We start from the raw sequence: 14,627 nt of genomic DNA on the forward strand, positions 1-14,627 counted from the left end.
GGCTTACATAGAAGGACCTGAAAAATAAATTATAAAAAGATTTGTGCCGTAATGTTGTAATTTGTTTTTGTTAAAATGGATTTTATAAAATTGGTATCAAAAAAAGTATCGTTCAGGAACCAGTATCAAAGTCACGGTTTAGAAGTCTTAAATTTCTGGAAAAATCATAGAGCAATGATAAATGCATTCCAGGCAGAAAATGTGACTATTTCTCTGGGGAGGTCAGGCAATATCAAGACATAAATGGGGCACTATATTTAAGAATGCAGCAGAATGGGTTTTGTAACATGCTTTTGCACTAGATTCAGAGCTGCTTACTTTAAAAGGTTAGAGCTTTCTCAAGCTGAATTACAACATTAAAGGGCATAAGAAATGTGAGGTAATAAAAGAGTATCTAGTCAGTGTTAAAGAATTTCACATCAAGGCCACAGACTTTAAAAAAGCCTCAAATGTTTCAATACTGTTGCTAGAACAACACTTGAGGTTCTGTCCTGATATTACATTTTTTTCCTCCACTTTTCAGTTTAACTTTCTTTTCTTTGTCTTAAGTGTAAGGCTGCATTCACACACACACACGGAAAGACCTGTGTGTGTGTGTGTGTGTGTGTGTGTGTGTGTGTGTGTGTGTGTGTGTGTGTGTGTGTGTGTGTGCTAAACCGTCTGAGGACCACCACAGTGTTTGTGTGTGTGTGTTTGTGTGGGTGTGGGTGGCAAGAAGTGCTGTGTTCAGGGGGTAACGAGTGTGAATGTGTGGGTGTAATATGCTTGGTGTGCTGGTCAAAACACATCTGCCATCTGCTCTAGTGTGTGTGTGTGTGTGTGTGTGTGTGTGTGTGTGTGTGTGTGTGTGTGTGTGTGTGTGTGTGTGTGTGTGTGTGTGTGTGTGTGTGTGTGTGTGTGTGTGTCTCTAGTGCCATTCATATTGTGTGACTTTGACAGGGTGTTTGGCCGGGTTTGTTATGGTGAATTTGGTCTTTGACAGGTTGACAAATCAACAAATTACATCCCAGCTAAACGGAAAGAGAGGGGGAAGAATCTAGGAAGGAGAAGAAACATATAGTGTACCTAAAGGACATAGAGAGAGAGACAGTCAGGCAGGAGAGGAGAAGAATATATCTGGAGGAACAGAAAACGAAAGTGGAGGGAGAGAGACAGCGCCCAGTGGTGGTGCAGGAGGGGGGGGTCAACAGGAGACCGGAGCTAAAGACAAAAGGGAGCGAGGGAGTGTATGACAGAGGTGGAGAGGTGATTTTCTGCTCTGTCGTTTCTTTTCAGAAAGGATTAGCAGGACTGAGGCGCTGTGAGACAGGCAGAGTGGGGGATAACAGGTAGATAGGAGCAGGGGGGAGAAAGCGGGAGAGAGGGTGGAAATGGGAGGAGGAGGTCGGGGTGGGTGCTCTTTGATGGTGCATTGTCTTGGGGAATTATGTGAGACGGAGTACGACAGACTCTCTGACTTTGAGGATTCGGAAGTGTGTGAGGCATGGGGGCATGTGTGTTCATGCAGACGAATGGCTGGCCTTATTGTAATATGTGTGTGTTTATTTACGCATAGGAATATTTTCCTTCTTTTTTCCGTATTGAATGTAAGTATAGCTTTTGGTGTTTTAGGGTTGAATATGTGATACTTTTACTGTACATTTAAGAGTAATAATCTTCCATTTATTACTCCACAAGTCCCTTGATGGAAAATAACATTTAACTTTTTATGAACCAACAGAACTCTGCCTGGTTTTGAACTTGATAACAATGCATTCTTGACTGAATGGATTTTGATAGGGCTTTTTGTGCATCGTATATACATGTATAACTAAAAAGCAAAGAAAAATAGTCATATACAGACACATAGAAGCACAGAAAAAAATGCCCCAGTGTTGAACAGAATCAGAAAATCAGAAAAGGGTTTATTGCCACAATAAGTTACACTTATGTGGAATTCTTTGGTAAATGGTGCATACACAAACAAAAAAAAAAAAAAAAAAACAATTATACAAAATACAAAATAAATACAGAAACAAATGTAGACATACAACTGTTGCATAAGAAAAAAGAGGCTGAATGAATGAACCACCCACCAAACCCCCTCCATAACCCTAAATTTGGAGGATATTATGGAATAAATAATAATCAACACTTTTGCTTTAACTATTATTTTTATTATTATTTTTATTATTATTATTATTATAACCTTTATTTATGCAGTGAATTCTGCAGGCTAGAATGATCTAATTATAAACTACTAAAATACTAAACTATTTTACAACATGCATCCTGGCTACGAATAGCTCCAATTAATGATGTCAGTGTTTTTGTAATTCATTATGGAGGTTTCAGTAGTTTCTGCTATTAAAATATATAGTACCTTTCCTTAATTATTTTGATTGGTTGTTTTTTTTTTACCCTTAAGTCAAGGAATTGCCTTTTTTCTTTGATAATAGCAAAATAGGAACAAACACAACTGCTACGTTCCATTTTTAACTTGTGCGGCATAATCTGCACCCAGGTTTAATATACATGATCATTTTCTTTTGCTTAGTGTAAAGAGTGTGCTTTAAAGCATTGTTTTCTATGAAAAGGCAGGATCTGATGTGTTTTTCTCCTGTGCCATTTCGTTAAGCACACATATATCACTAGTCCAGACCTTTTGACAGCATCAGTCCAACAGTAAATGCATCCTAGTCCTAATTGTGCATGGCTGGTGATGTGTATGAATTTGTAACCTCTCTCTCTCTCTCTCTCTCTCTCTCTCTCTCTCTCTCTCTCTCTCTCTCTCTCTCTCTCTCTCTCTCTCTCTCTCTCTCTCTCTCTCTCTCTCTCTCTCCATCTCCCTCTCCGTCTGTCTCTGTGTTTCCAGGCCTCGCCAGCCGCGCTGGCTAAGAGTGTTTTGGCAGAAGTCCCTAACCAGGTGGTGGATTACTACAACGCTAAAGGCATCAAACCCAAGTGTATGTCGGACTATGAGTCCACAAGAACCTTCAGCCCCTGACAATGGACTACATGCAACATACACACAAATACACACACACATATATATATCATACACATATGTACTGTATAATACATATACACATGTTAAAGCACAAGCACACATACATACACAAACAAATGTGTACGCATAACCATATTACATACTATATACAGTAGTCTAGCTCAGAAAATTAGCTCGTTCTGGTGAAACAATTTGAACTACTCCATTGGTGACGTTTGCATGTTTGGCCACAATGGCATCACCTTGGAAATTTATTACTCTCTACTGTATATCTAAAAGATATTTATAGAAACAAGAGCAGTCTTCTGAACCAGCATGCAGACTCAGACCATAGCCCACCCAAAGAAATGACACTCCTACCTTATTTAAATAACTAGCAAGTACATGAACTAAAATATCTGAGGGTAGAAACACAAAAATATGTAATTGCATAGCCAGAAATGCTTAGAATTAGCATTGCAAATGTTATTTATGGGAATTGTAGTGTCCCTGTTAGTGTACTGCATAAATGCATGAATAATTCAGCTCCCGCTAATATCCAATCTCCAGTACCAGCTTGCTAGTTATGAAATAAAGTATCTCTGTCATTTGAGTGACATTCAGGGTTGCCTTGGGTGTTTTGGGTTCTTTTCTACAGATTTGTTTGAGATTTTGCTAAATGGAAATAAACAACTGAATAATTGTAATAATTTCTTAATAATAACCTTCTTACATTGTAAAGAGTTTTGGGTGGATAGCCAAGTGTGTGTGGTAGACACCCATCTGTGAGCTGAAAACTGTTTTTTTCTGTATTCTGCATGTTGATTATAATAAAGACTTTGGTTTTCTCATTTTAGTGTGATCTGATGTTTGTGTGCGTGTTTACGCATATATTGCAGCACAATACATTTCACATATGTGAAAAATGTTAAGGAGACTTTGATGAATTACACAAGAGCATTTAACGAACACTCAATTGAGGAGAATTTAGGATTTCACGTTACAGATTACACAGTGCGGGTGCCCAAATATCTCAGCACAGACAAAATGTGTTATGTGTTTACTTCCTCCATGGCCTTGGCAGGGTGAGCAGCACTGTCTTATCATACAGCTGCTACATCTCCCGTCATCTATGGAGGCACAAAGTTGAAATATTCCTCTGCCTGGAATGGTTATGAGGTTATGTTGGGCACTGACCTGAATGACACCTGAGTACCATTGTCTCAATTTACATAGCATGAGTTCATAAGATGGAAATTCCATAACAGATATGTTCACATCACACTGTTACAAATACTTAGGCTGGTATTGATTATGGCCAATGTAAGGTTAAGTCTCCAAGGAATTAATGTAAAACAATATAACTTCCTCCTAATGACTGAGCAAAAAAAAAAAACGTGTGTTTAGGGATGCAGTGTGGAGATATAATCTAGTAGAATAACAAAGAAAGAGCAGGTGGCCGCCTGTTAATTGATTTATTTTTCTACACCCTGTGAGCTTCAGTTTCTCTGTTTGCCAATGAATATGCAGGCTATTTGTATATTCAGACCTCTACTGAGGTTAGACACTGTATCACGCACCTCTCTCTCTCTGTCTTTCTCATGGACAGCACTGTGAGCCGACAGTGTTATTTATGTGTGTCAAGGAAGTGTGTGTGGAAGTTTTAAGTATCGTGAAGTACTGGTTCATGACATTCATCCACAACAAATCTTTTTCACTGTCTCTGTGCCTCCCAGACATACATTAAAATGCAAGAATACATTATCTCACAAATCTCCATATAGTTAATTAGGGCAAACCAAAGTTGGGCAGTCCTGAGAGTATACTCCATACGTGCCTTAGTCTCTGACAATCAGATCAGTATTCAGCACATGAGCCTCCTAATATCTGTTTCAGAGACCACCCATATTAGAATAGTTACACTGAGATTCTCTTCAGGTCTGTTATAAAATCTAAAATAATTCTCTAAAGCTACACTGAGGCAACAATAACAACAATGATAACAACAACAACAACAACAATAATAATAATAGCCTACATTCAAAAAACTGTTGTTACACAGTATATTGTTATAATTCAGGAGACAGTCAGAAAGGAGCCCCAAATCAATTGGACTAGTATTACTTGATATTTGACCAAATAAAATATGTTTATGCATTTTATAGTGCTCACAAAAGGAGATTTAAACATCAACATTTCCATGAAAACTGGGCAAACTCCATCTGTTGATGAAGATCACGTATGATTGATTAATTGCTGTGTGGATATCAGATGTAATAGTTTAGCAAGTTAAGAAATAAAAAATAAAAACTTGCAGTTGTGCGGAACCCTTTTCATGACACTGTGCAGCGCGGAACTGTTTTTGTCACGTACCGGTAGTAGCAAGGGTGACATTTGGAACAGGAACAGGACGAAAACGAAGGCATGGTTGTGCATATGTTGTGACACTCTGTGCCCCTTTAGTTTGTATGTGTAATTGTTTTAAATATATTTTTGTGTAAGTGTATATAATAAAGAGCGCAATGGCGGCGTGGAGCTGTCGGTTTCTTCTTCAGCGGGGACCTCGACTCATTTCTCCCCGAGCAGCAGCTGAAAGGTAGCGAATGCTAACTGGCTAACGTTGTGCTAATGTAACTGAAGTTAAACTGTAGCACGTAGAAAACTAAACTAAACTAAGTTGCTGTGGTGAATTAGTAGTACAGTTTTGCAGTGCAATTCAGTTACGTTAATGTCCTTGCTGTTTTAACCTGAGCCTTTTATTTGCTAATAAATAATGTTATAATTTGCACATTATAAAGCTATCTTAATTACCCCTGCTTCCTAGTGACGTAGTAAGTTATAATAACGTATCTTACCATTTAATTGCCAATATTTCATACGGTTTGTGTTTTTCTATTGTTTGGCTGAAAGCTTATCCGGGGCATTTGTGTAACGTTAGTGCTTTCACTGTATGTACTTTTCGTTTTTGAGATATAATAATTTAATTTAAAAAATATAATGTAGAGACTGGTGAATCACTCCATCTGAAAGCAGACGTGGGCAGACTTCAGTATGATAAAAGGCCACCAGGGTAATTCAGTCCTGTGTACCATTTATTTGGTCTTTGAGTCGTCATTAAGCAGTGTTATTTATGCAATAAAAATGCACAAAACTGTCTGTGTCTACTAGTGTGAGATCTGAAGCAGCGAAGTAAATTTCAGTTCAGGTAGGTTATGCAGAGACATAAATTAGCCCTTACCTAGAATGATAATAATACAAATATTTTCTGATGATCAAGTCAGTGGTGGTGAAGAAGATCATGATTACTGATTTTCTCCATATCGCCCAGCCCTTGTTGCAGCCCTAAAAAAGATAAGCACATATGTATGCTAACTGGCACTCTTGTATTGATTGGACATAGTTGTGAGTATGTGTCTGGCCATTATTAGTCTGGCAAAAGTGATGGTCTTCCTGTTAAATAACTGCACCTGCTTTCCTGACTTTTCTTTTTTCTGGCAGTCCTGCATATTTGGTAGGTTGTATTAGGACAGTAAAGACCACAACGTGGTTTGATGAACACCTCACAGAGGATAACCAGGAGTACATGAGGAAGAGTATGGCAGAGGAATACAGGAAACAAACAGCTGATAAGCTCAACCCGCTCAAAGATGAGCCCTGGCAGCGTCCTGAGTGGACAGAGGGTAGGTGTCATGATTAGTGAGAGCTGTGTATATCATGAATCCTCTTCCTGTTCGCTCACACTTTAACCGGCTTTTCATCTGTTCGTCCTCCCAGGTAGCCGAAGAGTTGGGTTAGTAGCCGTGAAGTTGGGGATGGCTCCTATCTGGACAAAAACGGGAGAAAGACATGTAGTCACCATGTTACAGGTAGCACACACACACACACACACACACGCACCGCTGCCTTTTCTATTGTGCCTAAGCTTTGCATCAAGCCGCAGGTATTCTTCAGGAATGATAATGTGTGTTTGTCATCCATAATGAATGTCATTTGATGTCAGGTTTATTCAGATCACATTTTGATCTCATCGACTAATCCGTCAGTGAAGTAAATTGATGGCAAACTGCGGCTGTGTGTGTTCACTTTACTCTTTTATTGATAATGACATAGTAGGTAGCATCACAAACTCCTATTGCATTTTCAGTAAAATGTCAATTTTTTTTTTATTGGTCATCACCTTCAGTTAATATCAGATTCAAGGACATACATAAACTACTACCCCCACCTGCTGATTCACTTTTGTTACATTTAGTCATTTGTTTCTTATCAGCTCATCTAGGAACGGTCTGTGCTAGAGGAAAAGTAGAGCATTTCAATTTACTCTCTCGGCGTGACAGTACTCCCACCACTTTGGCATTGTGGTACATGTTCTATCTAAAGGAAAACTTAAAGTATGTAAGTGAATAAATATAGTACAGGTTTGATTGTTGCTTTATAAAAAGACATTTTTACTTTTGGGGTGTATATTTCTCTCTTCTATCCTCATCTTCTGATATTCTTGCAATAAATGCCTGTGATGTCATCCTATTGTTGTATGTGGCCAAAATGTAGTAATAGTCTGGTTTGGGGAGATAGTTGGTTGCCCCATATCTAAAAGGAAGAAATCAAATATTTAATTTATTTTCAAAAGGGAGACACAAAATCCCCTTCTATTTTCATTCATGTTAGGGTTATTGGAACAGATAATAATAATAATAATAATAATAATTGTAATAAATGTAATACTGTGAAACCGTGATATTTTCTGAAACTGTTATTGTACCGTGAAAATCTCCTCTAGTTGTAGTTCAGGAGGAAACAAGTGGCACAGTGGAAAAAGCTGCAAACAGACTGACTATTGTTCATCCAGCCTCTGTTCTGTTTTTCCAGGTGCAGGACTGTCATGTCGTAAAGCACCTGTCCAAGGAAGAAAATGACGGACACACTGCCGCCCTTGTGGTAGGAGGGAAAAATGTATCACCATTCCATGTAAGAAATAGCTGTTAATATCAAAATACCTTTTTTAAGGTTTTTTTACCATTTAAGGTTTTTATCTTAGCTGTGATAATGGATGTGTTGACATATTATATTACATTACTTAAAAGATGTTAGTGAATGATAGTGAATTCCTGTAGGCAATTTTTTTTTAACTGGCTATAATCAATCATTTTTATAATAGCAATGTATCGAATGATAATGTAAAAAAGAAATATGTAAAAGGGTTGCTCGTAGTGATGAACCTATAGAAAATTCTGTTTCAGCTCATTCTGTTTCAGCTCATTGTTTAGCTGTCTGGCTCGCAACTTCACTGTTTTACTTCACTCTCATGGCGTTATTTTCAGTTGCAGCAGGTGGCTGTTTTTATTTTAAAAGATCTAAAAAGTCACAGTACAGTACACGCTCAGCACCAAACGGCAGACAGACAAAGGTAGAGGCTAGCTGGTCAACATAGTGGAGCATTTAGCTGCTAAAGAGCCAGATATATTTCCCTCAGGAGTTGGTGGAGACCAAAAGTTACTGAAGGATTTAAAAATAACAATTTAGGAAGACAAAAATATGACTTGGGTTAGGTTTTTGATAAGTAATAAACCTGGTAGGATAATCATAAAAAACTGAAATGCCCCTGCTTTTTTGTTATACAATAAGAGGCCCAAGCAACAATAAGAAGGCTCATGTGAAATATGAAAAACACACTTTATACTGTTTTTGATATATTAGTTAAGTGGGGTGAGAACAGCCAAGCAAAACAATGTAACGTTTGCTGAACAGCAGCCACTATGGCTACTGGTGACAGTTATTGGAAAATTTTAAATGCTGAACTACTGGCCTAGCATTTAGTTAAAATGCTAAGCTACTGTATCAGTAGCCCAATTGGAGAATAGTCTTAAAGACAGCAAACTGACTGTCATACAGCTATATTTATCTACAGTCTGCTAACATTAGCCACCATGAACTACTGGTCATACCAGACCAAGTAAGGCTGTAGCAGAAAACCTGCTTTTAAAATTCACCCTTTCATATGTGAAATGTGTTATTTTTTGTTTAAAAGGAACATAGTCTTGCTTTAAGCAAAATAAAAACTTTTGAAATGAGATGAAAAAGTTTCTTTGTAAATATGACAAACATTTTTGTGTTCAGTAATGGGGTAGGAGAATTTATAATCCTCAGCTGTGCTGGCACATAAATGTAATTTAATTATTGTGTGCTTATTGATTTTTGCCTTCCAATCTTGAGAAATGGCCTACAATACCCGACAAAAAAAACACACCCAATTACACAACAATTACTTTACATAAAATATTAATTACATAAGCCATAGATAAGGCTGAAACTGATGACTTGTTGAACTGTTCATTTTATACTGAGTTTTAAAGTTTGAGAATATCATATATCATATCTAATCATACCAGTCACTGTGCTCTTAATACTAGCAGTGCAGCCAGTGCCAAATACTTTAATCACATCACAATGTCTACTTTTGCTCATTTTAGGTCTGGCTACATTTCATAATCATGCGAAACAAATCTAATCAGTGTGACATCTTTATGGAAGCATAACTGAATTTTGTCTTTTCCCTGAAGCATTGAGCTCATATCAGGCCTCCCAGTTCTAAGACCTTTCATGAATACAATTCAAAAGTCAGGAAATTATACTCACCCATTAACCATCAGGGACTATTTCATTTTAGGTGTCTAAATAAACAGGATCCAAAAGATTTCCTCACTGCTATGTCCCACTAACATTGACAAGCACACACACATTTGACAAGTGGCGTTCATGCTCATAATAAACTCCAAGATCCCATCACTGCCTCCGACTGCATACCGTATCTGACCTCAAAAACACAAAAACTGCAACCTGAGGTGACAGACAGCTGCGCTGGCTCTTCAGTTTACTCTGTGAACCTATACTTCCTTTTCAAAAAAAGTAGACCATTTTAAAGAATTTATTTTTAGAAAGAAAGAAAATCGCCTCTTAGTATGTATGAGGAGGATTTATTTTCCTTTTTTAAATGTGACCTCCATCTTTTTAAGTTTGAAAAAAAAAAAACAGATATACAAGGATGAATAAATCAAAGTGTAATTTATTCATTGAGTCTTGATAGGTGCTTGATGGGCCGGTGTCGAATGTGAAGTTGTTTAGAATCCCTCTCACACAGCCACATCACTCTTCAGTCAGTTTGTCGGAGTGAGAAGCTTTGGCAGGCTGATTTTCACCCTTCTGTTAAAAGGGAGAGAGAGAGTTTAGAGTGACTGGAGGGGCTAAGATGAGAGCGAGCCGAGTGAAAGCAAATGTCAGAGACGCTCACTGCCAAGTGTACGTGCGTATGCCTGCGTGTGTGTGTTTGGCTCCCAGTCATAACAGGCCCACGGTTGATTTTAAAATGCCAAAGTCTAACTTCTGTTCGTCCTTCGTTACCACTATTTTCCTTCCTTCCTTCCTTCCTTCCATTTATCTCTATTTCCATCACTCTGACCGACAGAGGTCTGAAGAGGAAATGGAGATGTTCAGGAATGCAGGGGTGCCTCCGAAACAGAAAGTCACCACATTTAAAGTCTCAGACAACGCTGTCATCAAGCCAGGTATACACCCGTGTCACATAATAGAATAGAAATATTTTTGTTGGCAGTTTTGTTCAACTTTTGTAATGTAATCTTGATTTGTTGTGTGTTCAGGCACTCCTTTGTATGCAGCACATTTCCGTCCAGGCCAATATGTGGACGTCACAGCCAAATCGTAAGTTTGGTTCTGCCAGCTTTCCTTCCTTGCTGGCGCTTCTTTTTGGCTTCTTCTCCTTCTTGCCCTCTTTGAGCTCCAGCATCACGTTTTGAAGATAGATCAGCTGTTGACCTTACAAGACAGTCCAAACCTCTTTTTATGTCATTATCCTCTGAGGCAACAAGTCAACATACCTGAAAATACGAGCATGAATTTTCTTGTGTTTGTGTGTAGCATTGGTAAGGGTTTTCAAGGCGTAATGAAGCGATGGGGGTTCAAAGGTCAGCCAGCCACCCACGGCCAAACCAAAACTCATCGCAGACCAGGAGCTTCTGGACCTGGAGGGGTAAGACACAGTCAGTCAGTCAGTCAGTCAGTCAGTCACCAACCCACCCATGCCAGACAAGAACAGTTGGCGTCCCATAATCCAGTAATGTGAGTGTATGTGTGTCTTTCATCATCTGCGTCTAGGATCCAGCCAAAGTTTTCAAAGGGAAAAAGATGCCCGGCATGATGGGCAACATCTACATCACAGCTTATGGACTGAAGGTACACGCACTAACAGGAACACAAACACACACACACACACAAGTCATGATGTTGAACTTGTTTGTCCTTGACTGCAATTTCCGTTCAATACTCATCTGCATCCTCTCTCTTCCAGATATGGAGGGTCAATACCAAATATAATGTGCTGTATGTTAACGGCTCTGTCCCCGGCCACAGGAACTGCGTGTTGAAGGTAAAAATTATCATATACATACACAATTGTGAAGTGTGATGTCGAAGGTCAAGCCCAGCACGCTTAGTGACGACTGACCTTGCACCTGTAAAAATGCCGGCACACCTACAAGACAGTGTGATCCATCTTCATTGACACTGTGGTGTTTGTGTGTGTGTGAGAGACTGTGAGGGAATGGAAGTGCGCACCTTAATGATGTTAGTAATAGCCACAGCATCCATCTCCATAATCATCATGTTGTGCAGACACACACACACACACACACACAGCCTATTATTTGTTTTGCAGACAAGCAATAATGAATACAAATGCGCATTGCATTTCACCTAGCTCAGCTGTCCCCTAAAACACACACACACACACACACACACACACACACACACACACACACACACACACACACACACACACACACACACACACACACACACACACACAAAGTTGGATCTACTATATTATATTACCCTAATAGGGCACACATGCAGTTTAATGTTAGATGTTAGTTCCCTATGTAAATGAGGAACAGTTATGTTTTATCCATTAAAACAAGACTAAGGGCTGCAAAAAATATTCATTTTCATCATTGATGAAAATAATTTAAACATTTTAATGTTTTATTTTTAAAAGAAACAACTTGTTTTGGTTAATCGATTAGCCCAGTGGTTCTCAGACTGGGGGTGTGTAGCCCCCCTACAGGGGACACAGAACACTAAACAAAATGATCTTGCCAACCTAAATGTGTTTGTTTATTTGTTTGTTTCAATAAAATGTCTTGTTTTATTAGTCGTTTTCTCAATATTGTTAAGGATTCAAATGTTAAGTTGTAATATTTCAGATTTCAATCCTGGTTAGTGGTTTACCCATAGAAATAGAATAAGAGTAGAACGGACATTCCCATTCAAATCAACATAGCATGATGGTCAGAGCGGCAGCCATCTTTATGTGTACCGTTGGCATTGCAGTGGGCTAACTCATTCTATTTCTGTGGTCAATGCACAGTGCTGAGGGCTATTTTCTTTTGAACTAGTCAAATGACCATGAGAAACAGTAGTTGAACAATGTCTGTTCTACTCTCATTCTATTTCTATGGATTTTGTTTGTTGAGTTGTCGCCTGCTAATCTTCATCCTACAGCTCACTGTGGCTGCTCCTTCTTGTTCCATTACTCCTTCGGAAAATTTAAAGATTATCGGCTGACAAAAAAAAAATGACAGTTAACCTCGGTGACAAATATTGCGGTTAAAAAAAAATAATAATTGCAAAATTCTGTTTCATGTGCTTTTAATATTAAGTAGAAGGTGTTTTTACTTCTTAAGGTGGACATGACTGAAAAAGCTTGAGAACTGCTAATTAGATTTGAAAACTGTTAGAAAATAGTCTGTAAGTTTCCACCCGTCAAATTGACATTTCCTGGAGAATGCAGGCATTTTTGCTTGAATAACGATAACAATTTTTAAAAGCAACTAAAAACCCATTTTCTGCCATTTAATTGCTGCAGTACTAATTAAGAGTGTCCTCACTGCTATTACAAAACAATTTGTTTGTGTGTGTGTGTTTCAGGTAAGAGATACTGTACTGCCAACCAGGAGCTCCACCCTGCGCAGCCCTCCTTTCCCTACCTATTTCACAGAAGAGGAGGGTGACCTGGATGAAGACCTGTATGACGATAACTTGTTCATTCAAACAGACCCATCATTAACACTGACCTGACCACACACACTTCATGTTTTCATCTAAACCCTCAAACAATGTCTGGATCCTGTAATAAAGAGTAATTCATTTGAATGTCTTAAGCTCCTTTAGTTTTTTTTTTAGTTTGAGATGCAACAACAGCAGTCTGTTTGATCCAAACAGTTATTACGGTCCCTTTCCCCCGAAACCATGGTAACTGTCGGAGTGATGTCACCAGAGGATCCCCAAGCAGAGAGAGGAGAAACAGACTGTGAAACAAAACGAGAGGAGGCAGATGTGGTGGAGAAATGTGCAATATCTATGCAGGACACAGGATAAGGGAAGAGGAGGAGGGGGGAGCTGGATACAATGAGTTGCACAAAGCAGTGTGAGAGAGTGAGGGCAATACAGACAGAGGGGTGAAGGAATGAGTGGGGTAGAAGGTATGGAAGCAAATACATAGGAGTAGAAACTGAAGGATGGGAGAGGGAGTCAGTGAAGGTGTGGAGGGCAACAAGGAGGCAGGGATGGAGGGTGACAAAGGTTGACATTTGTGCATAAGAGGATAAATGAGGACATTAATGTTGCAGCAGGAACCGCTGAGTGCTTGTGTGTGTGTGTGTGTGTGTGTGTGTGTGTGTGTGTGTGTTGTGTTTTTGTGTTCAGCAGTATTAAAATTAGAATACCCCAAGCTGGTGGGCTGACAGATTCCCTCCTGCACTGTGTGGACCCCTCCTCGCCTTTTTGGCATCAAATAATCAAATGAGAATCATATCCTTCAAAGTGTTGGACTCTTGTTTAGTGTAAATGTATCCTCAGAGACCTGCATGTGATCCAGTCTCTCTCTCTCTCTCTCTCTCTCTCTCTCTCTCTCTCTCTCTCTCAGCTCTGTATCTGCAATGTAATTGACAGCAGTAGGAACATGGCTTTTGTTTGAAAGTGCTGCCTCAGCCCACAACAACTGCGGTTACACACACTGCATTGATGCCTTTTCCCTAATTGAGATGACACAACCGGCAGACGCAGAAATGCGTAACCTATAGGAGTTTGGCTGTCATTTAGATAAAAAGATGTAAGGTGGTGATTAAGTTTGTGGCAAACAACGTCCTGCTCCATATAACATGCCACAGCTTGTAGGTCCATAAGGCTGCAGCAGGATCTTTGAAATGGTAATAAAATCGTTTGAAAGTCCTGCTCTGTGGAGCCTGCACATCATCAGGCTCTTGTGGGGGTGGATGAGGGGAGGGGAGGGGTGGGGAGGGGAGGGGAGGGGAGGGGTGGGGGTTGCTGCCTGTTAAAGCAGCAGAGCAGAAAGAGAAGACGAACTCCAGCCTGGTGTGTTTGTGTGCTTGTGGCAGAACACCATTAGGTTAGTCAGTTTTCAGTGTTTTGCTCCACCCAATGAACTAATGACCTGATTAATGAAAAAAGTGCCTGATAATTTGGATAGATTCAAGCATTGTATCTATAGCATAAAATGTATTTAGAAGGATCAATAAATGTGCTGTGATATCAGTTGGAAGACTGTAGCCACTGGTTTACCCCCACT

General features: G+C 39.2%; 2 protein-coding genes across 3 annotated transcripts in view; both read left to right on the top strand.

Moving 5' to 3' along the window:
- Nucleotides 1–3,819, top strand: part of cpne4b (copine IVb) — a 21,434-nt gene extending 17,615 nt beyond the window's left edge. For both annotated transcript variants that reach the window (XM_028597214.1, XM_028597215.1), the window contains one exon: nt 2,855–3,819. In XM_028597214.1, the coding sequence (XP_028453015.1) occupies nt 2,855–2,986 (132 nt within the window). In that variant the 3' untranslated portion in view covers nt 2,987–3,819. The remainder of the gene's footprint in view (nt 1–2,854) is intronic.
- Nucleotides 3,820–5,323: 1,504 nt separating this feature from the next.
- mrpl3 (mitochondrial ribosomal protein L3) lies at nt 5,324–13,192 on the top strand. Its single transcript, XM_028598438.1, has 10 exons — nt 5,324–5,564; nt 6,467–6,648; nt 6,743–6,834; nt 7,838–7,936; nt 10,431–10,530; nt 10,624–10,684; nt 10,901–11,012; nt 11,138–11,215; nt 11,331–11,408; nt 12,968–13,192. Exons 1-10 carry the CDS (start codon nt 5,491–5,493, stop codon nt 13,115–13,117), a joined length of 1,026 nt encoding a protein of 341 aa, XP_028454239.1. The 5' UTR covers nt 5,324–5,490; the 3' UTR covers nt 13,118–13,192.
- Nucleotides 13,193–14,627: the final 1,435 nt, after the last annotated feature.

This window comes from Perca flavescens, chromosome 14 (assembly GCF_004354835.1).
Source record: "Perca flavescens isolate YP-PL-M2 chromosome 14, PFLA_1.0, whole genome shotgun sequence".
In the NCBI taxonomy this organism is placed as follows: domain Eukaryota; kingdom Metazoa; phylum Chordata; class Actinopteri; order Perciformes; family Percidae; genus Perca; species Perca flavescens.

Excerpts from the sequence above, each read along its gene's own strand:
- mrpl3 (XM_028598438.1), top strand. The coding sequence starts at position 5,491 with ATGGCGGCGTGGAGCTGTCGGTTTCTTCTTCAGCGGGGACCTCGACTC. Across the intron at positions 6,835-7,837 it reads ATGTAGTCACCATGTTACAG|GTGCAGGACTGTCATGTCGT; the intron begins GTAGCACACACA and ends CTGTTTTTCCAG. Across the intron at positions 10,685-10,900 it reads GTGGACGTCACAGCCAAATC|CATTGGTAAGGGTTTTCAAG; the intron begins GTAAGTTTGGTT and ends GTTTGTGTGTAG.